This window comes from Chelmon rostratus, chromosome 16 (assembly GCF_017976325.1).
Source record: "Chelmon rostratus isolate fCheRos1 chromosome 16, fCheRos1.pri, whole genome shotgun sequence".
In the NCBI taxonomy this organism is placed as follows: Eukaryota; Metazoa; Chordata; class Actinopteri; order Chaetodontiformes; family Chaetodontidae; genus Chelmon; species Chelmon rostratus.
Genome location: NC_055673.1, coordinates 18850104 through 18874109, shown reverse-complemented (window position 1 = coordinate 18874109; position 24006 = coordinate 18850104). Strand labels below are relative to the sequence as shown.

General features: G+C 43.8%; 2 protein-coding genes across 2 annotated transcripts; one reads left to right on the top strand and one right to left on the bottom strand.

The window, feature by feature from the left end:
* Positions 1-3992: 3992 nt before the first annotated feature.
* On the bottom strand, positions 3993-14320 carry nsun2 (NOP2/Sun RNA methyltransferase 2). The gene is made up of 19 exons (XM_041955229.1): positions 14117-14320; positions 13214-13371; positions 12822-12926; positions 12630-12735; positions 12383-12454; positions 12118-12202; positions 11683-11875; positions 10982-11056; positions 10690-10820; positions 9602-9675; positions 9289-9419; positions 8306-8402; positions 7883-8088; positions 7666-7758; positions 7428-7563; positions 6442-6522; positions 5765-5903; positions 5258-5297; positions 3993-5147 (listed from the first exon to the last, which is right to left on the bottom strand). The coding sequence occupies exons 1-19, from the start codon at positions 14180-14182 to the stop codon at positions 4847-4849; spliced, it is 2289 nt and encodes a 762-aa protein (XP_041811163.1). The 5' UTR covers positions 14183-14320; the 3' UTR covers positions 3993-4846.
* Positions 14321-14867: 547 nt separating this feature from the next.
* Positions 14868-21345, top strand: srd5a1 (steroid-5-alpha-reductase, alpha polypeptide 1 (3-oxo-5 alpha-steroid delta 4-dehydrogenase alpha 1)). The gene is made up of 5 exons (XM_041955672.1): positions 14868-15293; positions 15430-15596; positions 17583-17684; positions 19736-19886; positions 19977-21345. The coding sequence occupies exons 1-5, from the start codon at positions 14983-14985 to the stop codon at positions 20041-20043; spliced, it is 798 nt and encodes a 265-aa protein (XP_041811606.1). The 5' UTR covers positions 14868-14982; the 3' UTR covers positions 20044-21345.
* Positions 21346-24006: the final 2661 nt, after the last annotated feature.

Genomic DNA, 24006 nt, shown 5'->3' with positions numbered 1-24006 from the left:
CTAGTCGCATGTTCAAATTAATAATCTGTTGCAAAGACTTTCATGTCGCACCTTAGACCTGAGGACTGTCTGTGGCTAATGTTCTTGAAATGCTGTGTCTCACAGACATTGACTTCAGGTGTACTACTACATCATCAGCGCACCTTGTTGGGCTCAGCTGGGCGAACTCTATGCATCTCCAGAAAAAGCCCACTACAAACAGTTAGTTGGTGTTTCTCAGTGTGAATCAGTCTGTCCCAAACTTCTGCCGCGGCCTGTCACAACCCCAAATGAGGATGACGTCCATGTGACAGATGACTCCATCTGCTCAGTCACCTCCGTCACCATCCGGTTCTCAAAGTGCTCTGGGGCTGAGGCAGCGCTGAATGGGAGACAGTTGAAGCAGCAGAGCCCAAATGGCGTGATGAAGGCGGCGTGCACTTTCCCTCGACAATGGCACAATGGTGAAGATCATTGCGCCTGACAGCGTGCTCCGCGTCTGGTCCACCGAGGGAAGAACAAACTTTCCATCTTCCAATTCCATCTTCAGACTTCTTTGGTGCCGCCATGCCTGAACACCACTCTGCCTCCTCTTTGCAGCTGACGACACCGAGCTGCTCGGTGCGCACCAGCGCCCTCTTTAGTTTTCAGTGGGACACACTTTTGCATCAGGCTGGAGTTGATGGTGTACAGTCGCCGCATGAAGCCGAGCTCATCACACAGCTTTGGATAGGTTTGCTTTACAGCCTCTAGGCCCATCCTGTCTAACTAACCTGAGTCTCAGTGAAGCTAAACTAAACAGCCAGCAAGGGAATGTCTTCATAACCTGCCATCTTGAAGGTTATTCTTATTATTGGCTGTTAAGTGTTATATTACAGCTTCTTATTAATTTAGCTTTTAATTCATTGTTTAAAAAGCCATTAGTTACAGCGTATTTCATGCAGCGCAAAAGGACAGACGTGAGTGGGTGCAAATAGAGCCGAACGCACATGCGGTGCAACAAACTGTGCATCTGTGTAAGATGAAATGTTTCAGCTTTAGCTTTTGCATGCTGTCTGGTGAACTCTGAGATCAAACAGGGGCTGAGCTGCCACACCAACACACGCCCTCAATTGTGGTCAACGCGTACACAGCCAGCTATCTTACAGCTGACATCTGTACAGTCGACACATTGGCTGGTTGGTGCGAATAAATACAGGCTGCACAAGCGGTCCGGAGGTCAAATGCGCACAAATAACTTGATAACCCTTTCTGACTTTTAGATCATCATAACATGAGACAGCTTTCGTATTGCACAAAGTCGTCGAATGCGTTGTTTCTATGATAACATGAATTAATGCAGCTTTAAAGTGGAGCAACAGACAGTTAATTAATTTATCAGGAACAAATACTTTTAGGTTTCAATTATGCCTATGCTTTCGTATGTCTCTGAGGTCTTGAAAAATATCTACCATACAATGGAGGGTAGAAGAACAATAGCGCCGCAATAAAAAAAATGAGGGAGAAGCAAAAGCAGACTTAAATTGAGAAGACAGTTTGAGAACATTTTAGAATCTGAGCTTTGGGAGGCTGTGAGTGCTTTCAGAGAGCTCTTCCAGGGAGAAAGATAATCATAATGGAAGGAGGAAGTGAGTGGTATGAATAAAGGTAGAGACAAGGATTGGATGGAAATTTAAATAGAAAGTAAAAGACAGGAAGAGGAGAGGATGAAGGAGAAAGAAGACAGCAAGTTAATGTGTCCCTATGCGGAGTTAATGTCATCGCTGGTATTAGTAGGTTGGCAGTAAACGTTAAAGCTAAAAGGCAGAAGGCATCACTCACGCTGACAAACCAGCACACACACTTTAAACACACAAATTCAGGCTTAGCTGGAGCGTACACGCAGATTCACACTCGGGCTTAACTCAAACACACACTCCCACACACACAGACAGGCCTGTGACTCAGTAACAACTTTCGCCTTATCTCCAAACCTTTCTCTATCTGTCCAATTCAATTTATTCATCCCCACCCTCTCTCTCTAACCCACCATCCACTCATCTCTCGCCATCCTCCCAAGGCTTTTATCATTTTCAACTCCTCACATATTCATGCACTATCCTCCGCTCGGCTCAGTGTTGCTCTCCTCGTTCATCCTCGGCTGACTCCAAGGGCAGATCCGCCCTCTGTTGTGGCTTCACCTTCTCTCTGAAACACCTTCTGCACATCTCTAAAAATCTCTGCTTGTCTCATTCCACAATCCATCATCCACATTGTTCAACAATTGACAATTCAACAATTAAATCAGCCTAATTTGGCCGACAATAAAAGCAGGGAAAACATGCTGCAACTGGGTTCATTCTTCCTCTCGATCCTCGCATGTAACCCAAACACTGACTCTTCCTGCCCCAGACTTGTCCCCTTCTGCCTCTGCAAACAGCGCTGTCACTGGCATATCCACAGCGGAGGGAATTGACATGACAGCCGCTCCGCTGCTTGGTAATACTCACTGCCGTGCACTTTAGAGGTCACAGATCAAATCTTTTTTAAAAAAAAAGGAGAGGAAGAAGGGAGCGAGGGACATAGAAGACGAAAAGCGAGGAAGGAGTTAGGTGGAGAAAATGAGAGCGGAGGAGTGCAGGATGCTCTCTGTGGTCCCTCTGTCCTCCGTTCCCTCCCGTCACCAGAGAGAGGTGAGGGGGCTGGTTGTCATGGTGGCTGTTGTCATGGCAGCTGTACTGGGTAATAAACAGGAGGAGAGATGTCCGTCCATCCAGTGCAGCGAGGCTGCCTTGTCAGCCGCTGACAAAACACGGACAATGTGTTATTGTCATGGGAAGTTGGATTTTGTCCATGTGATGTGAAAATGTGATTTTCCCACATTTTGATCATCACTTGAAAGACATGTATGTTTCTCAGCACCGTGAGAAGACTGAGCTAGAGGTGAGGTGACTTGTCTTTAAAAACAAGCACATTTTAAGGACTGAGGTTCCTGCCTTTTTAGCCTGGTTTATGGCCAGATATGATGCCATTCTAATCGCCCTCGGCTGTACTTCATGTTTACTGCTAACATGCTAAACAAAGACTGTGAACATGGCTGACATATACCTGCTGAAGATCAGCATATCAGCATTATCATTTTGAACGTATTAGCTTATGTTAATAGATCTATTTTCATGGTACCCTTTCATGACTATACTAATTGACTGAATGCATCACTTGGTTTTAGGTTTTCGCTGACAAACACACACACAGCAGCATGTGTTCTGCATTTACATATCTTAGTTATTTGAAGACAAATAAAAAAAATATAGATAAAATATCTGTTTGCTTAGGAAACATTTTTGTCTGCTGGGTTTACTTGTTTCTTTCATTTTCTAGATATGCAAATACAATAAGAAAATGTAGGTAAGTCCCTTTTTTAATGTGGCGGAACTTTATAAAAGACCCCTCTGAACACATCCATAGGGTGTTTTTAATATACTGCAAGGCATATCATGAGTGAAATAAGCAGTCAACACTGAGTGTTTCCATCTTGAAACTGCAGTTCCAAACACAGCCTGCGTTTCATACGTCACATGTGTAAAGGAACCAATCCTGTCAACTTTTGGGGTGAAGCTACATTGAACCGGGTTTATCAGAGGAGAGGCCAGAGCACTGTTTTAATTTTTTTCTCCAGAAACTAATGGATTTTGCCATAAAAAAAAAACACTGTTCCGTCTATCTATCCTGGGGACATAGCAAGTACAACCAACATTAGTTAGCAAGTTATTTTTCTTGTGTTTTATCTGCTGACTGTGACTAAGTTACGTGATGATTCATGTCAAATGCTGACAGGGCATTTCATATGGCCTGGGAGTGGTAACATTTTGGCAAATGTTACTCTAAACAGCGAAACGGCTGAATTTGATGATTTATTGTACTTCTGACAGGAAACTTCATGACTTTGGGGATGTTTCTGTTCAGAATAGGTTTCCGGTTTGAACGACATTATGTTACATTAATCATTATATTACCACTTGGCATTGTGTAGCGTACAGTAGCTTGCAGAACAGAAAACAAGCAGAGGTTTGTGTAGCAGGTACACTTGTGCTGCAGGTAAGTGGTGTAGGGGTTGGTGATATTTAGATCTGTGCATACTAAATAAAAGCAAAGGTGTACAGTCATATCTTAGCCATTTGAAGGGATGAAGGGATGCTTTCATGGAAAAACATTCCAAATATGTATGTATGAGTTTTTATGGTTCAATCAATGTCAGGAGAAGAAAACGTTAACGTTGTTAACCCTTAGCCCCTCCTTTTCTCACTTAATTTACCTCTGTTTTATTTAGGAGTTCATACTACCTTAAGAACCTAACCTATTTACTTCCTCATAGCTGTTTTATTCTTTCTAATTTGCAGAGCATAATCAACCCCATCTCAAGCATGCCTTTTACACTTCAACTGGCCAAGAATGAGCGTAGAGTCGAATAATTTTCCGGTGACACAATTAAACCTCAACAATTTTAATCAACTCCATATTTCTGCCTAATTACAGGTGTAGAAAATGAGATGGCAGTTTATATAAACCTCTCTTAACACAAGCAACTGAAATAAAAGTGATGCCACTTGGTGAGTGGAATAAGTTTGTCAAACCATAAAAAACAGTTATATAAAATAAGATAAGCCATTTCGCTAAAAAGCTGGAGGGGCTCCAAAACATAACAATCCCAAGGAGTCCGTCTCTGGGCTGTAATCCTCCTGCAGTGGCAGTGTGGTAAACAGAGAAACCCATACAGGCGTCACCCTCCTCTACCACATAATGTGGCCTTGGACCTGGTCAACAGCTCTTAGAGCTCTAATACATCTTCAGCCAGTCCTCCTTCCTCTCCACTGCCTCCTCTACATCCTCAGCTGCTCGTCCCCTGGTTACCGCTGTCGGCCTTTGGTTGTGACGATCCGTTTTTATCGCCGTTCTCCAAGTCCAGCTCGGCCTCATTTTCAGCCGCGCCTTCCTCCTCTGCGTCCTTTTCCACCTCTTCCTTGCCTTCATCCCCCTGTTTCTGCCCGAGGCCCTGTTTGTCTCTGAAGACCTCCACGCCTAACATTCGGAGGTAATGAAACCTCTCGTTGCGGGGGACGAAGGCTCGGATGGATGTCTTTCCCCTCCAGCCACACAGCTGGATGGGACACTGAGGCTCCGCTGGGGCACTGACAAACAGAGGGTTATGGTGGCCGTCAGACATGAGCAAGGTCATCGCTTCAAAAAGACAGTGATAAAAGCATGCATATAAACACTCCAAACATAAAATCCAACTTACTTTGGGTTAGGAATGTACTTCAGCACAATGCTACCCATAACTGTGGAGAGAAGAATACATTAATAACTACAACATAACAGATTATTCCACAAATGGATTTTAATGGTGGCAGCTCCACCATGCTGGCCATGCACAGTCACATACATTAATACTGGATAACTGCACAGAGTAACTACAGCTTTTCTTTGGCTGGGACTGCTCAGGCCCTCTTGTGAGGTTTTTGGGTCAGTGCCTTGCTCAGGGGCAGCTCAGCGGCAGTTTTGGAGGAAGACAGAGCATTACTCATTCGCTTTCCTTTTTCATTTCATGCCAGGAAAGACAGAACGCTGCCCATCACTAACCCACCACTCTAACCTCCAGACTGCTTCCCAGACTCAGTCCCCGTCAGTCCCGAAAAGAAGCCTGCGATAGTAAAATCTGAAGCAATACCAATTACAGAGTCTAATTTTCTTAAAGTGGTTATTTAGGTGGTTGTCTTCTGTTTTGGGATGAGAATGTTTTGCCCACCCATTTTCTTGGCCTGAGCGTGAGCGTCGTCCTCCAGTTTGCTGAGGAAGGGGTTCTCCTGTGTCAGCAGCACTTTGATGTCCTCCACACTCACTCTGATTATCCTGGAGCGAATGTACGGCTGAAGAGTGTAGATACCCTTGTAGGACAGAGGAGAGATGTGGCTGAAAATCTGCAGGCCAACGTAATAAATCCAGATTCCGCATAGTTACATTGTGCATATTATATGAATTAATCCTAAACTTATTTGAGTGTGGACAGTGTGGCTTCCTTGTTCTTCAGCTGTGTTCATTGCCTCTGTGGCGAATACAGCAATGATAGTAAGGATAACGTAATAAATATATTAGAAATATATTATAAAATCAGATAATTTGTAGGGTGTTGAAGTCCTTGAACAACAAGCTATCATCACGGATCACTGAGTGTATCACTTCAAATCATGAGGTAGATTTGCATACAAAGAGAATGATGGGACTTGTGTGAAAATGTGCAGCAAAGGTGTGAGGCGAGAATGTTGTTTTCACAATAACACAGCTTTTAATTGAAAAGACGCTGCTCAATGCAGAACAGGTGGGTTTGCAGAAAATTATTTTTACTCCTGAAGATTTAACGTGAGAAAGATGAGGATGAGAATGTGGTGTTCACAGTGCTGGTGTGTTTGAGTGTGTGTGTGTTACCTCCTGAGCCAGTCTGAAGGCACAGCCAAACTCCTCTCCATCACTGTTGCGAGACCACACCTTCACCCCTGTGTTAATGACCTGAGAAACAAGTAACACAAGCAGGCTGACATACGGCTCTGCACAAAAACAACTCAATGATGCCAAATTCTACTTGCTAACTACACTAATTAACATCTCTCCGGAAAACATGATCAAGGGTAATTTAAATAAAAATAAAGGACTAATTGTTACGCGTGGTCTTGTAGTACTACTGATGTTCACCAAACTGCCTCGCTCGAGGCGTCTCCTTACAAGATATTACCAAACTGTGGGTAAACACAGAGCAGCTGGTCTCTGGTGTCCCAGCAGGAGTGGGAGGCAACCGTCAGTGATCTGCACAGCAAAATTCAACTACTGAAATAAATATCCATGTTGAATTCTTTACCAACCTCAGGGAAGTGCAGCAAGTAAAGCTAGCTTTGAGTAAAATCTTAATATGAGAACATGAAGGCAGGAGAAATAGATATTAAATACTCTTAATAATCAACTATTACTATTCTAAAAGGCCAGATTCCATAACTTCCTCTGAGAAACTTGACATAATATAGGGAAGAGAACGCAGGCCCTGTTTTTCAATCACCACACTGTGGTTTAGCCGGTTTAAAGTGACTGAAAACAGAGAAAAAATACACACAATGAAGAGAACAAAGAGACTGAGGCGCACACAGCCACCTGTGCAGGTGCTACAGGGTGGAGGACTAGAGGGATTTGGGATAGAGAGGGTCCCATCTGCTAGGCTGGTTCCCTCTGATGGGCTGGTACATGTACAGACACACACACTGTACTGCACACACTATAAAAACAAACCAATGTAAAGCCAATACCTCTTGATTCGTTGCATCTATTTTTAGCAGATTTCCATGTGAGGAAATGCTGTATCATCATTGTCAAACCTGGCTGTGAAAGTGTGCAATGATCAAAATGCTGCTCCAACACAAACACACCTTCATGCGCTCGCTGTTATTGAGCAGCACGTTGCGCAGCTCTTTGGACACCATGTACAAGTGTCGCTTCTTGCCCTCGTGGGTCCTGGTCAGCACATTCAGCTTGGGGAAGCTGGGTGACAGGTCATAGAAAGATCTAGAGGCAACAGGAAAAAAAAAAAAAAAAAAAACAGGTTTCGCTCCACCGAAAAAGCTGAAAACGATGATTTTCATGTCTAATAGACACAGAGGCACTTACTGTATGGTGGTGAAGACAGGGTCGTCTTCAGTAAGGAACACAAAGGGGTCTTCTTTATAACCAAACAGCCTCATCTTCTTAGAGGCTGGAGGCCTGGGAGACAGAGAGACGAGACATTGTTTATTTCAATTTCAGTGTAATCCTTTTTTTTTTTTAATCATGGCTAAAGGCCAAGTTTTCCCTTTGTTCATTAGCTCACCAGACCAACATGACTCACCCACACACTCCATCTTGTTTATCAGTGGTCTCCTGGGCAGAGGAAGCTCCTTTGGGTGCCTCCTTTTCTCCCTCCCCGTCTACTTTTCCCTCCGGCCCTCCCGCCTCCACCGCGCTCTCGGGGAGGCGGGGAGTGTGTGTGGGCATCAAGGCTGCCGGGGAGCCTCCAGTCTGGGCCGCTGACAGGGACGAGACATCCTTCCTCAGCTGGAGACAACGGGGAGGGAGATGAGCAGATAAAGAAAGGAGGAGTCCCAGCTGTGGTTTGTAACACTGAACAGGTGAATGATCCAGTGGGGGGTGCTGCTGCTGATTCAACAAACATACCCCAAACCCACATGGGGGAGTTTCTCCTCCATTTCCTTCTTTGAGTAGGACTGACAATGCAATCATCCATTAAGTGTGTGTGTTTATGAGGAGGTACCTTGGGATATCTTTTGTTCCAAGGCATCAGGGCTTTCTTCACCAGCACGGCCACGAAGAAACCTCCAGTGTTCTGGTGATGTGGCAGAATCCTCATACTGACATTATTTTACAAAACACACACAACACACACACACAGTCATGGTTTTGCTTTTTATGGTGCCACCTACTGTGAAGATAAACAAGGATTGTTTTAGCATTAAATAAAGAGGTGCTTAGACAACATGTCACGAGAGCGCCATCTGCTGGCCAATGACGTGTCAGTCTGAGCATTAAAGAAAAGGCTGCAGAGTTGAAATGACATCATCCCCCCCATTATGTGAGATTGCAGGTGTGTACATGTATGTGCATCCATGCAGACAGTGTGTGTGTGTGTGTGTGTGTGTGTGTGTGTGTGTGTGTGTGTGTGTGTGTGTGTGTGTGTGTGTGTGCGCGCAAAGCTGTGCCAACAAAATAAATTACACACATCACTCAGCTAATGAGCTTGGTACCAATGAAAATAGAAAAGACTGCGAGCATGTGAGTGCTTGGATTTCTCTGCTTTCATGACAACACACTACTCTCAGGAGGATAAAAAGATGAGAAACATTTGCTAAATTAAGATGAGGGTCCCTCATCTATAAACTGAAGAAATTCCACTACGGGGGAAGATTTTTTCTATATATTTTTTTTCTATAATAACCCCCTTGCTACTGAACTCACCAACAGAATACACTGATTACTTTGGCACTCAAAGTGGTTCAAGTTTCCCCGCTCTCGCTGCACCTATTTGCTTTGGCTATTGAGCCTTTAGCTGGAGCCATTAGAACTGAGCTGACCATGGATGGACTTAAAGACTAATGTCTGGGGGGTTAGATAGAAAGATAGATACTTTATTGGATAGATACTTTATTCATCTCCAAAGAGAAATTTACTGTTATGGCAAAGTAAGTCCTCCACATTTAACAATTATACATTTTTTTTAGTGTGTGTGTGCGTACATACCATCTCTCCAGATGCATGCTAGCAAGTTTCTCTGGGTCTTTCGGCGGGAACATGGTGGGGCGGATCTGTGTGTGACGACTGCTTGGAACCTCAGACCAGTCTGAGTACCACTGGCCCTCCTTGGTCATCAACTACAGAGACAACAACAGTTTAAGTGTGCAATCCAATCAAAATCATCCACAGTCAGGACACAGACCTGCAAAATTCTGGCTGACGAAGTGCTCCCATGACTTAAACACTGTTTTCCTTTACGGTATGTTGCTGAGGCGGTTGACTTGTTGGAATGACCGCCACAAACTAAACGTTCCAGTACCTTCCAGGAAGTGACGCCAGGCATCCACTTCAGCCCTGGCAGATCAGCTGAGCTGTCAGCCAGCTCCAGTGCTCCTGGCAACAGGGATGGGAAAGACATTACAGCTTGGCAGAAAAAGAATGGTTATATTTAGATGTAATTTCTATATACTATATTCTGATACATATAGCAGCTCAAAGGTGAAGGAGATTTTACTGTCGGCTATTGACCTTGGGTATTTCAGTATGAAGGAAGTGCTCCAACTGCTGGTTTTTGCAATCTGACTCATGTTACAATATAACAGACAGCCATGGCACAAGGAAAAATGAGACTCGCTCCCTTGGCAGTCTTTGGCAGTATGATATCACAACAGAAATGTTCTGTGTGGGCATTCAGACACGTGCTAATACAATATTTCTTCATCCAGAACACACTGTCCCAGCAGAAACTCGTCTGGCTTTAGTTTTATTATTACACTACATCTGACTTTCATACGGATCATATATGGATGCATATGCATAACTTATATGATCACACCAAACATTTTCCACACTTGTTTTAGACCAAAAGACGCCCGCACACTATCCTCTACACTCTTTTGTTCCGTTGTGTCGACCCATGGTCTTCTTCTACACACCTGTTCATTCCCAGGTGTGCAAAGGTTCTATTCCACACTTGTTTCAGGGAGAATTCATGCATCTGCATGAGGTTCAGTGAATCAGATAAAAATATCAGTAATTTAATCAGAGATTTGTGGTGGATATGGTTGATTCGAGTTGGGTCACATGGGCTCCTCATAAATGCGGACTTACTACATAGCAGGCTATGTGAAACGATCAGGGCCAAGACTTTTGACTCGTGTTGAACAGGTGGCACAAGAAACAGAAAAGCAAGAGACAAAAGGGAAAAAAAACTAAACAAAAAAAGAGCAGGCCCCATAAGGTCAATGGGCTATTCCTGACAAAACATTTTAGTAACAGGAAATAAAGGTAAAAACTCGAGTGCATGAAACAAAACTCCAACTGAGCTGTCATTTGAATAAAAAGTCTGCCACATATTGCTTAAATTGTATAGCGCTGCGAGTGTGTGTGTGTGTGTGTGTGTGTTACCTTCGCTCTTCTCCAGCAGGGCTGCAATGACAGCTTCGTCCTCTATAGGGTTGAGTGAACAGGTGGAGTAGACCATTCTCCCTCCCACAGCCAGCTGTTCAACGCCGCGCACCGCGATACGCAGCTGGAGCCTGGTGAACACACATACGCTCTGTAATACTGCCAAGTTTTTTAATTAGTACCAAAAGAGCACACTCCATTCCCTTGTCGTTTAGTCACTTTGGTCAACCACACAAGTGTATGAATTCCTATGTAGTCACGAAAGCACAAACGCACACTCTCCCCCACTCACCCGTGGAGGTGCAGGCTGTTGCTGGTCGTCCACTTCTTCCACACGTCTATGTTCTTCCTCATGGTGCCGTCCCCGCTGCAGAGCACAGAACAGACAGCGGCACCAGTCAGACACGTCCCCAGCTCGGCCCGAGGCGCTGAAACCACCAGAGATGCCCGACACTTCTCGCAGGGCAAAAATGTTTGCCAAGCACAAACTGTCTAAACGCTGGGCTTTAGCTGACTGCTCGCATCACTGCTGCCTGCCTGCCTGCCTCCCTCTGTCTTCATTACAGCTTCTCCTCCCCTCCCTCTCCCTATGTTGTGTTTGGCAGGGCCTCCTGGCTTCAGCACTACAGCTGGCCAAACTCAGGCAGCATTTGCAAACAAACGCAGTTTTGTTTTGGCCATAAAACTGCACTAGATTTCAAGAGGAGAAAGATGCTGTACCTCTAAGCCTGCAGTAAAACATTAAGAACAAAAGGCTATTAACAGCATTTTATAAAGGACCCATTAAATACCCTGCATTTAATATACCATGTGAAGCATCATCTCTATTTGTCACATAAAATCTCTTCTCTAAACAACCACACACACACACACAGCAGAGCTTATCAGCCATATTTCGTTTTTCATCCACTTCCTCCTCTGACTTCCAAACCCTCACTCTCCCACAGAGCTACTCGTCGGTGCAGACACAATGTCGTGCAGCCCTTTGCTGACCTGCAGGGCACGTCGCACAGTATGCGGTCGTAGAAGAGGATGTCCTTCTTGCCGTCGGAGTCGATCTTGAGCGTGGGGATGCAGGAGGCGTCGTGGTTGACCACCATGATGCATGGGCTGTTGAGACGTTTGGCTTGGTGCACAAGCAGGTAGCAGCGCTTGTTGTCCACGTCGTTGGCGATGACAAAGCCCTCTGGAGGGTAAAAAAGTGGATTAAAGTTAACTACTGTTAAAGTGGGAGCACAGGGTCAGAGACTGCTGATTTAATCCAAGGTTACTTTGTACGGTCAAAGATAGATACTGTGTTATGTTCACAGATGTTCTCTGTACTTGATAATTACTGTAAATCTGTAACCAGATGTTTGGTTTTTTTGTCAAGTACAAAGTAATCAGCCATTGTTTTATCTTTCCTGATTTCAAATGTGTGTTTCTTACCCGGGAATGGCACATCCATGTCGGCATGGAGCATCTCAATGAGCTGGGCTGTCTTCGACCCTGGAGCTGCACACATGTCCAGGATCTGCGCAGAAACACATATGCATGCCAACACTTCAAAACATAAGCTTCTTTTGAAGACAGCTGCTTTCGAGCTACAGGGAAGGAGTTCTACGAGGGGACACAAGGGACAAAAAATAAAAAATAGAAAATGCATTAAGCAGTGACAGACGTTCTAGTCTTAACCTTCAAAGAGGGCTTTTACCTTATGGTGGGATTCAATCTTCAGGAGGAGAGGAGGGATCATACTGACAGCCTCCTGTCGGCTGATGTTACCCTGCAAGGACAAACACGAAAATTATGCTCTCTGATGACTTCTGGCAGTGTGTTGAGAACACAGCCAAAATTCAAACCTGCAGTGCTGCAGTGAAAAGTTAACTTCTTTAGCAGGGCCTTGAATAGGACCATGGTTGTTTCTGGTAAATTTTCTGTTTGGTTTGTGTATGACTCACCGACTCAGTCTCGCTGACCAGAAACTGATGGAACTTCTCCAGCAGAGGAGACTTCCTAATGATCTTCCTGCTCATGTTAGTGTGCCAGGCCTGGTCATCAGGATACCTGGAGAGGACAGGACACCGTGTGTACTGAGTTCCTAGTCTTAATCCATGTGTCCTTTTAGCCTTAGGTAATTTATGAGATTTTACCAGCTCAGAGGCTGTGGAGCCTCAATCTTCTGGCCATCGATCTCCAGCTCTTGAATATCCTTAAAATATTTTTCCTTCAGACAATGGAGGATTTCCTTGGCATGGCTGGAACAAAACAGAAAGCAGGGAAAATTGGGCATGTAGCAATGAAATCCAAGTTGTCAAACCACTGTCCCCTTTACAAGCCTAAATACTGGAGCTTAGATCAAGATGATGCAGATGTGCAAAGTTGGTTGAATAGAAAAGTCCTGATTTATGTTCTACGGGGAGCGTGCACTTGCCAGAAAGAAAAGGTATATTCATATTACACATCTTGCATAGTGCTGACTGCCACACTTTTTTATGAACTGGACAAAGAGTCTGAATCCAGGTCATAAATGTGTCCAGCTCACCTCTTGTATCCAGTGATGCGGATGGTTGCCGGCAGCGGTTCCCTCATTGCTTCCATAAACTGTTCAAACTCTCCATCAGGCACCAGGCCTTGTTCCTTGTAGTAGTGCTCAAACAGCTTATTCTCCTTGACAATGTCAGCATAGCCAGCTCCCCAGCCCTGAACACATGGATGCATGGTTATTGGAGATGGTCATATACAATGAATATTTCAACAGCCTTTCTGTACATCATTAAGTGGGAGAACACCTACTAAATGGGGATGCAGTCTTTTGTATTAAAATGCATTGAAAGTAGATTTAATACTTACTTGCTTATGGTCAAGGGATAATAACTTATAGAACATGTCAAAACCTGTTTCACATTTTAGTACGATTTTAGTACGGTCTTGTGGTCAATTCGGCATAAAGTAATCTACCAGCAGTAGTTATTTCAATTACATTTTCGAGTTTATTTCAACTCCGCCGCTTCATCCCGTCAGTGTTTTGATAACAATTGATAGACTTGTTAGGTAAACCAGTGTCCCTCTACCTTTATGCATGGCCATATAAAATTAACACATTTCTGAACAAAGTCTGGTGAAGCCCCACAATCTCTCCAGCCAAAAACAAAAAGGCACGTATCGTAGGTACGTAAAGTTAAACGCGACAAAACAGTGGTCACACATGGCTTTGCAAATAGCTGAGGTACCGGTAGCTAACAGTAAAGCTTCCCGACGTTGCAGCTGTTTAGCAATGACATAGCAGCATGACTGCACACGTTTGGTTAAGATAACTTCTAAGACACACAGCCGTGCTCGTCCCAGCTCAATTCGCATGTCGTGATATGAAGGTAACATGTTGCTTGACTGAGTACATTACACCTAACATTAGCAGGAGTTGCTGCATCTTGTGCGTGAACCTTACAGCGTTGTCTCTGTTGTCCCTGCCAGGAGTCTGGTTTTTCTGCCGCTGCCTGCTTCTTTTCCCCATGCTGGAATAGCAGACAACTCGGGAAACAAGTGTGCGGAGCGACGTGGTGGGCGGATGCAGAGAAAGGTGACCTGAAACTTGGTTTAAATAAGTAAAGCTGGTAAAGGTTCGGGGAAGGACCGCTACGCTGTGTATCCTCGAAACGTGTTGCGCTTCTGCTCTGACGCACGTGAATCAGGACCCTTCGAGGTGCCCGAGAAATCTGCCTGAAATGAAGTTAAACATCTCATGCGATTTATGAAAAAATAGAAAACTACCGAAATGCAATATGCACATTTTACACGAATTCGCTTAGTGAACGAATTCGCACTAAGCGAATATTATCTATTTCGTTTTGTGTTTTTTGTATAATGTTATTATTGATATATTATTATTCATATATTGTTATTTATTCTAGCCTGTGTGTCACATACAAGGGTCAACTAATAGTCCATTTAACGGCTGCGTGAGCTACCAGTTAACCAGGTCATTGTTTACAGCGGATCATATATATATGCAAATCAAATTATACTATTGACATCTGGTGTCAAATCCATGGACTCGGCAGTAGACTAAAATGTGTATTTTTAAAAACGAGCATTTTGATTGGCTGATAAGAGCTAACGCTATATCTGTTCAGGCACTGTGATTGGTCCTAGATGGGGCAACCGTGCGTCACTCGCGTTCACTTACTGTGTGACAGAATCCACAGCATGCGTCTGTATTAGGTAGTGATGCAGCATTTTGTCAAATAGTTACAAATATTAATTACGTTTACATTATTTATTTTTGAGTTTTGAAACAGTAATCCTTTCGCCGTCATGGACTCGCTGCTCTCCAGTATCTTCTCCTCGGAAAACGAGGAGCTGTACATTTTGGACTGCATGGCTTACATTATGGTTTTCATGGCAGCCTGCACTTGCGTTACTTTACTGTTCGAAAATGTCCCATACGGGCGATATGCTACCAGCAGATATGGATTTCCTGTGAATGTCCGGTTTGCCTGGTTCGTGCAGGAGCTGCCTGCGTTCCTGGTGCCTTTGTGCCTGGTGGTTTGGACATCTTCTGCGAAAACCTCACTACTGCCCAACCAGCTGCTCATTGCTATGTATTTCTGCCACTATGTTCAAAGGTAGGGACTAACTTTACAATCAATCAAGCTGCACTGCACTATGTTACATCAGTTATACTTGCTACGTAATCTGTGGCTGTCAGGCAAGTATTTGAAATACCTGAGTTGTTTTAATAACATTTTGGTTCTGCTGCAGGTCCCTTATTTATCCATTTTTCATCCGAGGAGGTAAACCAACACCATTCGTCTCATTTGCCATGGCCTTTATTTTCTGCATCTATAATGGCTACATGCAGATCAGGTACCTGAGCCATTATGCTGAGTACCCTGCATACTGGGTTACACATCCATGCTTCATCACAGGTAGGTCTTCTGTGTCTCCTGCTTTCTACAAGGGAAACGTGAATTGTTTGATTTTTCCCCAAATGTTGTCTGGGTGGCACCTTTTTCTGTGCAAAGCAAAACTGGTTTGCCATTCACAACACTCATCATAAGGAGCATTGAACTGATGCATGTTACACACCTTTTTATATATATACGGCAGAGGTTGACATTTAAAAGCTGCAATGGATGGATTTCTTAATCCTACATGAATTTATCTTGAGTAACAATTCAGTCTTAATTTGAAATAAAGGCAAAATGAGTAGGGAGTTGAAACCATGATCGTCATTCACATGATTGTCTGAGTGCTGATCGCGTGATTGCAGGTGACTGTGTTGGGAACCCACCCAGCATGCACTGGGGCAATAGATTAATGACCAACGTCCAATTGCTTTATGTGTGTTTCTACATTGCTCCTGCTGTATTTTCCTCCACATGGTTAGACATTACCACTGGATGTGGTCAGACTACCAGTGACGTTGAGTGCATGATTGGTGGAGGTTCCCAATGACCATGCAATGCAAGACACTTTTCAGTGATAATCATAAACCCGCAATTACAAAAATGAAACCTTACTTAAATCTTGTAAAAAGCTGTTTTAGTTACTTAAATGCTTTTATTGTGATTTTACAGTAACCTCCATGTTCTCATCTAAAATTATAATTGTATCAAAACTGTTTTGTTACAAATCTATGAAAGCAGGCTGGTTGTATTTGAAATGAGTTGATGTATGGGGCTCACCTGAAAACCTTTTGGTTATGGAACGGGGCCCAGAAGAAGAATCCTCAAGCTAAATCACCATTTGCTGAAATAAGTAAAAGTAAAAAGTACTTTGTTTTAACTACTCAAAATACAAGTTACTAGTTGCTGTAATATTATGTAGTGTGTGCAGATTAGTGCACACACTACATAATAATGAATTAGGGAGGAACGAAGTAACTGCATATTGCAAAGTCAGTGACCTCTTGCCGTCTCTCCCAGTCCATCTGTTCTACCCCTCTTTCCTCCCCCCGTGCCTCCTCTCCCTCCGTCTTAAATGAAATGAAACGGCAAGGCTTCGCTTAAAAACATAGCTGTCATTCAGACTGTTCTGTCATCTCTTGGCTTCTGTTCCGCTGCAGGTGTTTCTCGTGCTTTCCAAACCTCACTCAAAGTGCTCAGTAGTTTTTCTTGGCTCTGCTTGCTGTTCAAGCTAACGCAGGAATCTGTCCATTCACAATGTATGTTTTCCCCCGTTGCTGTCCCTCCACTCCCCTCACAGTCCCTATCAAACGTTGCATCTGCGGCTGATAGAGACAAGTCGAACAAAATAGAAAAATAGTCAATAGTTTTTTGACAGTAAAGTTTTTTCTTATTTGTTTCCAACATTTACTACCAGCTGATCCTCAATAGATATTATATACATGAACATACAGTAATCCATGTAGTTAAAGCCTGGTGATCTGACAGAATTGTGGTTTGTTTGGAATCACAGAGAAAATCTGAGAAGTAGGTGACAATTCAGAGGTCTGGAAACAGGCTGATATACAGTAATTGCACTGATTAGCTTAATTAGCCCAGTCTGTCCACAGTCCAGCCTGTCCACAATGTGTGAAATATCATGTATATATGTTTATTTTTTTAATAACTATAGCTACATTTGTTGTCAATTTGAATGTTTCTCATGCTATAGATGTTAAGTCGTAGATTGCATTAATGTGATGGACTAAACATGCCAGGTGTTAAAAAAGATAATATCACTCGTTCATTTGCTCTCTGCCTGTGCGCTGGGTGAGAAAAGTGAGGAGCTGTAGCTGGCAGGCGATTAGCTGAGATTGGCATACCGATTGGAAAGTGTTAAGTTTTGATCTGCTCATCTCACTCCTGGAAGGAAAGGAAATAAGAGTATGTCGTCAAAAACCTAAGTTGGCCGACTGGCGTTTGGTCAGTAAAATGTGCTGAAGCAGCTTTTGGTTGGTTCGTCTCCAGGGTCTGTGCTGTGGTTGGTCGGTTGGCTGGTGAATGTGCACTCTGACCACATCCTGAGGAACCTGAGAAAGCCCGGAGAGACTGGTTACAAGATTCCCACAGGTAAGGGCTTTACGCATTAACCACTGGGTGGGATTATTTCTCTCACCACAGCGAGCAAGTCTTAAACTCCTATTACAGCACAGGCCATCTAACTTTCAAAGAGGAAAACTACGGTTGGAAACACTGAAATACTCCTATTTAACAAACTGAAGGGGACCATTCTTCAGAGTATTTTTAATTTTAAATGCAGGATATTTACTGTTAAAGGCACATTTTACTTTGTGATGCTACCTCTACTGGCGTTTAGAGTTTGGATCCTTTTTCCAGCACTGCTGCGGGGTGACAAGAAAGTCAAGAAAGCAGTAATCACATCATGGCACAGAGCTCTGTGGTCTTTGTACGCTGCGCTACATGCTAATTTTCCAGCGTGGTCGCATGATTATACAGGATGACACTGTAAGCAGAATCACAGGTTGTCAGTAGTTATCTTTGCCTCTGTGCTGTGCCCTCTGTGAGCCCTTACATTAGTGTTCTAAAAAGGTTCTTCCTGCTTTGATTCTAATGTGGTCCAACTCAGCTTGTGTGTCAGTGAATCACAGTACTCGCAGTGTTTGTGTGTGTAGTTTTGCTTTACGTGACACATTTTTTAAAGTGCACAGTGTTGATAGTAATCATGTTGGACAGCAAGCCAGGCCTAAACTGGAACATGCACATAATGTGTCCGTACATGTTGTGACCAGACTGATTCGAGATTCATGCTACAAAGCATTCAGCCTGTGAACTGTAAAATGTTCATGTTATCATCATTACTTAGTGGTAAATGCATCTTTTTCCTGAGACAGTTGCATAATTCTGCTAATTATATGCAATAATAGCTAGTTTCTGTATGTAAATGATAAAGAAACAGTTTGGCAATTTGTAAAGTTACCTATTTGCTCAATACTACACTGTTTGTAAGGTAACTGTAAAGCTACAGCCAGCAACCAGCTGTTTTAGTGTAGCATGAACACTGGAAGCAAGGGGAAACACCTTGCCGGTGCTTAGCAGCACTGCTAAAGCTCACTAATTAACATGTTCATCTGGTTTGTTTAATCCATACAAAAACCGGTAAGAGTTGAAGTTGGGGTTGTACAGAACTGGGCAAGCTTTTTCTAGTCTTTATGCTCAGCTACACTCAGCAGCTGCTTGCACCACCTTCATACTAAATGGACAATGGTGGCATCGATCATCTCATCGAGCTCCCAGCAAAACAATGAGCAAGTTTATTTCCCAAAAACTCAAAGGGTTCCTTTTAAAACAGGACTGATTGGACGCGTTGCTCCTGACAGAAGGTTTTAAAGATGTGACCTTTACTATGTGAAGACGGCTGCACATTCTATGAGATGTGAAGGGTACGGGGGTGGGGTTGGGTAAACAAGATTTTGGCCCATTTCCAAATTCTTTTGACAAATAGCCTTGAGGGTGGAAGGTATTGGAAAAGCAAAATAATATCTATGTTGCTCCTTTTTTACATCACAGAATTGGCAAATTCGAACCAGAAGTTGGATATTTTTTTTTCCTTTGCTAAATGGATCAGTAATCATAACAGGCTCACACAGAGAGAGTGGCTCCCCCGACTAAGAACTTAGTCACAACAATAGCACCTTGAGCCTGAACTTGCGGTGAACCTGTTGAAACAATCCATCCCGGACCCTCAAGGAAAATAAAGTGGAGGAGGTGAGGCGGGAGGAAGCTGTGAGCTGCGCTGCTCCGAATGAACCTCCAGGCACGTCTGGAATCCCCTCAGCCAAGAATCTGCCATTTTCACATAGAGGGGAGCAACACTGCACGTGGCCTGCAGTCAAATAGTGAGTGCTCAGCCATCTATGGTCAGTGTGGAGCTTGTTGTGTGGATTCCCTTTGAGTTTTTAGCAGCGTGCCGACTCAAAGTGACACCAAGAGACAGTGGAAATGCCAGTATTCATTCAGCTAAGCATTGAATGGTACTCGGTGAAAATCCGTCACATTTTTTTTTCTTCCAGAGTCAAATATTTGGCTTGTTTTTGCTGCGGTCAGTGAATGTATGAAAGGATGAGCATACCTGTCCTAATTCCTGTCTCTTACACCCACAGGCGGAATGTTTGAATATGTGTCTGGAGCCAACTTCTTAGGAGAGATAACAGAGTGGGCAGGCTTCGCTCTGGCTGCCCACTCTGTTCACAGTTCAGCTTTCGCCATCAGTACCGCAGTGGTCCTCACCAGCAGGGCTGTGGCCCACCACAAGTGAGAATAATAACACACACACGCACACATACTGAGCGAGTTTTGTATTAAAAGAAGAAAATGGCTCTTTCCCTCTTTCTCTCTATACAGATGGTACCTCGCTAAGTTCGAAGACTACCCCAAAAGTAGGAAGGCGCTGATTCCCTTTCTCTTCTAAAAACACTGTGGGTACTGGAAGCCTGAGAGGGTACTGGTTCTTACAGGGGCTGTGAAGAATTTTCCCATAATCCTTTTGTGTCAGAACAAGCCTCGAAGACGCCGATTTTTTTTTCTTTCTCTGAAAACAATGAAACACAGGTTGCGTGCTTGTAAATGAGCTCATCTGAGCTGCAAGCAGGCAACACTTAAAAGCCATCATCTTTACTATTGTCATTACTTTGGTAATAATGTCCATGTAGCACAAAGTAACCTCAGCGATCATGAAGTGAATGTACTGGAGGAGTTGTGTTTGCCGGTGAGGCAACATTTAATTCTCCTCCGGAGGAAATAAGATAGTGAATGGAGCATACCTCAGTGGTAATCCACTGGATTTATAACTCTCTGCACCAGCAATAAACAGTTTTAAGACCCTCAGCTGATCTGCACATTCTCCCAGATGGAACATTAACTTGGAAATGCAAAGCAGATATTTTTCATCCATTCTCAAATCTCATCTGTCACAAACGCATCTTTTTAACATCCATTTGAATTAAATGGATGAAAGAGGGACTGTGAATTAAGTCGTGCCTCGTTTTGCTCTGGATGTCATCGGCAACTTCTTCTACTTACCTCCTGGAGAGAGAAGCCACTTTGGAACGAACGCTAACTGCATCTCTGTCCCGTAAAGACTGAGACTGTAGCGGGCCGGTCCCCAGCTACTGGGCTGCGGGGAAATCAAATGGCCATCAAGCACGGCCCTCAATAACTCACTCATGCCTGAAATGAGAAGAGGAGAGCGCGGCCTCGACAGATCACTCCTGGCAGGGTGTCTGAGAAGGAGAGAGGGAAGAAGCGTAGGAGTGAAAGGGGAAAGTCCCGAAGGGCACATTGAGCATACAGTAAATGACAGTGAATGGATGATGCAGAGAAAAGAAAAGGAATCCTTGGTATCAATATTTTATTCTATTAGGGTTTTAAAATCACTTTTACCAGCCAGATAATCTTGTCACTGTGAGATGGGACTTTTCTAAGAGTTACTTTTTGAGGACTATTAATGTGATCTGCCTTTTCAAGTTTTTCAGTATTTTCTCAGAAAAGGTTTAGATTGGGAACAGGTGAGGGTATCTCAACACTTTGGTAACTTTTTTAAAATTACGCTGAAGCTTTCCACAAAGAAGTGCCGGCTGCAGTTTCCTCCCTTAGCTTGTATCGCTTTTCCAGTGGAGGACAAACACCAGTCGCAGCCGAGGTCGCATCATTCTGAACTTTAAACGTGTTGTATTTGAAATAAATTTCTTTTGTCATCATTTCTCCACATGGTTTCGTCAATAAATAATGGGACCGCTGTGTCCAGTGTGATGAAAAACGAAGGCTGTGTGTCACTGAGAGCGGTGCAGAGTGATATCCTACGTGTTCAAGGTCCCCACTGGCTCTCTTTCTCTCCCGGGCGATTTCCTCTGTGTATCCTCTTCATCCACGCTTCTTGTAATAGCGTCACTATATTACACAGCCAGTGTTTACTGAGCCTGCCGTCTGACTATAATACCATTCATCTCCAGGGAGTTGCCATTGGGTTTTCTTTTTATATGCAAAGCATTTCTATGAGCTGGCCTTTAACTCTCAAACTTCGTTCACGCAGGCTGCAGATGCATATGCCATCCTGCGCCACCTATAGGAAAGAAAAGCAGCGTACACCTGCGATGTGGCCTCCTACAGTCAAACATAGGAATCGCTGCTTCAATTTGAACACGTGATACCTGCGCACATAGTGACACAGCGGAACGTTTTATGTGTTCACAAGGTTTTGCGAATTGAAGTAGTGTGTAAAACGCCAAATATTAGCTTTATACGATTTAGGAAATTCCAATTTTATTTTCCTGTTACAATATGTTTTTATGTATGCAGGTTGTGTCTGGGAATAGCTGAGCTTGTGAACTCTATGTTCTTACTCATATTTACCAGAAAATATGCTCCAGTTAACGTAACGCTCATGTTTTGGTATAAAAAGAGCATGATATGCAAAAACCAACCTACATAAAAATCAATGTATAAAAATGAACAAAAAGCCTCAGTCTTTGCCTGCAGGTGGTGCAGGTGTTACAGTTACAGAAGCCATGTTTTTCCTTGCCTGTAGATGGCACACATCAGTGCACCTGCTGTACATCTTCAGCTCTAAACTGCTGCTTTTCTTCCTTGAAGGTGGTGCGGGTTGACTGGAACTGCAGGTCCGGATTTGCAGTTCTGAACCCTCTGCTCTGCAGTTGGATGCTAATTTCTGATCCCATTCTCACCCTGTCCTTGCTATACAGTTTGAAACCCCACCCACCGTGGGGCTGACACACCACAGGCGAAATGTTCATGTGTAGAAATGTGAAATAACTGTTGATACAACAGTAGAAATGCAGCTTTCCACTAATGTGGGTTAAATATCTGGAACATGCTGCGGCCTCATTACCATTCAAGCTGCATGCAGCCCCAGACTACTGCCTGCTTCCTTAATATTATCTGCTATTACTGTCAAGCCTGGGAGCACACTGCTGGCTTCGCCTGCACTGTCTCTGTTCATATACATGTGTGTTTGTGTGTTAGGCATCTGTCAGCTACGGTCCAGTCGTCACCAATGTGGTAATCCCATAAAAGCTGACAATGAGGCAAACCAGCCTTGAAATCACACACACACACACGCACTGGCACACAGTCCGCGTTGGCGTTAGGCTTGAGCCGAGACTGTGATACATGAGAGATGAGAGGAATAGCCTATTCAATCTGGCGTGTCACTCAAACGCCTGTGTTTTGTACAGTGTAAGATAGAGGCAGATAGGAAGAAGAGCATAGATTTCTAGAGGCGTACAGTGGGAGTGAGCAGCTGTGTGTGTGTGTGTGTGAGCGCGCCTATGTGTGTTCTACAGAGAGCTGCATATCCTAGCTGACACATAGTTTGCTCTGGGGGGTTTTCCTCGACTCTGTCACATGCTGCACGTGAGCAGCAGGGGTAGGGGGCGGGCATTATGCAAGACACTCTCTCCCTCACTCTCTCTTTTACATGCATACTTATCCCAGAAGGTGCTGGTTATGCCTTATCCAGCCTGCCTCCGCTCCATCACGGAGCTTAATGGGCTGAGAGATGGCTGTTAGTGGTGCTGGAATGATCAACACCACCTGCTGTGTATTGCCCCTTGAAAATGAGCATTTGGATTCACAGGCCGAGGCATAGCTACATCTGAAACAATGAAGAGAAAAAAGAAGGACCTCAATTTATGCTTAAAAATTGCAAAAAAATAAAAACAAAAACCTGTGTCTGTTACCCTCTGGAAGGCAGTGTGAGTTTTCTGCTTTGTGTGAGCAGCATTTCTGGGGCCAGAGGTTGCGATTATGGCCCCCAGCAGAATTTGTGATGGCAGCTGACATCACAATGTGGTCTCCCTCCCTGTGTAATGTTTATGTAAATTGTATTTTGTTGAGGAGTTGGCTGTATTTTCTATTCTTCAAGGATTTCAAATGTTTACAGTGGGTGTTTTTTTTTTTTTTTTTTCTGTCAGAGCTTTCCCAAAAAGAGACACTTGAGGCTGTGGCTCCATGCCTGATTCTTTGGGGGTGCCAGCCCACTAATGGTCCCCAAATCCATGGCTTTGCATATACTATAACATCTATGTAATTGTGATAGTTATGTGCCAAAACTTTAAGATTGCTATCCGAGGGTAGGATGATAGCAGTTATCTGTCATTCCAGCAACATTCAGCCACTGTCCGGCCTCATATTGATGGGGGATCCCCTCTGAACCCACCCACCCGCTCCCCCACCCATTGGTGATGGCCGGGAGGTGGAGATAGAGTGCCCAAGGACCTCTGGGCTCCCAGGCATTGCTTCAAGAGCCACTGGACTACAGGGTCCTTATTTATTATTGACGTTTTACCATGTAATTCATTTGTTGTGCGATTAAATATTTACCAAATAAAAATTCAAATATTTATTCTGTGCAATC

Coding starts and splice junctions, on each gene's coding strand:
- srd5a1 (XM_041955672.1), top strand. CDS start 14,983: ATGGACTCGCTGCTCTCCAGTATCTTCTCCTCGGAAAACGAGGAGCTG. Junction 15,294..15,429: donor TTCTGCCACTATGTTCAAAG/GTAGGGACTAAC, acceptor GTTCTGCTGCAG/GTCCCTTATTTATCCATTTT. Junction 19,887..19,976: donor AGGGCTGTGGCCCACCACAA/GTGAGAATAATA, acceptor CTCTCTATACAG/ATGGTACCTCGCTAAGTTCG.
- nsun2 (XM_041955229.1), bottom strand. CDS start 14,182: ATGGGGAAAAGAAGCAGGCAGCGGCAGAAAAACCAGACTCCTGGCAGG. Junction 13,372..14,116: donor GGGACAACAGAGACAACGCT/GTAAGGTTCACG, acceptor CCATGTGTTCAG/GGCTGGGGAGCTGGCTATGC. Junction 8,089..8,305: donor GGAACAAAAGATATCCCAAG/GTACCTCCTCAT, acceptor CGTTGTCTCCAG/CTGAGGAAGGATGTCTCGTC.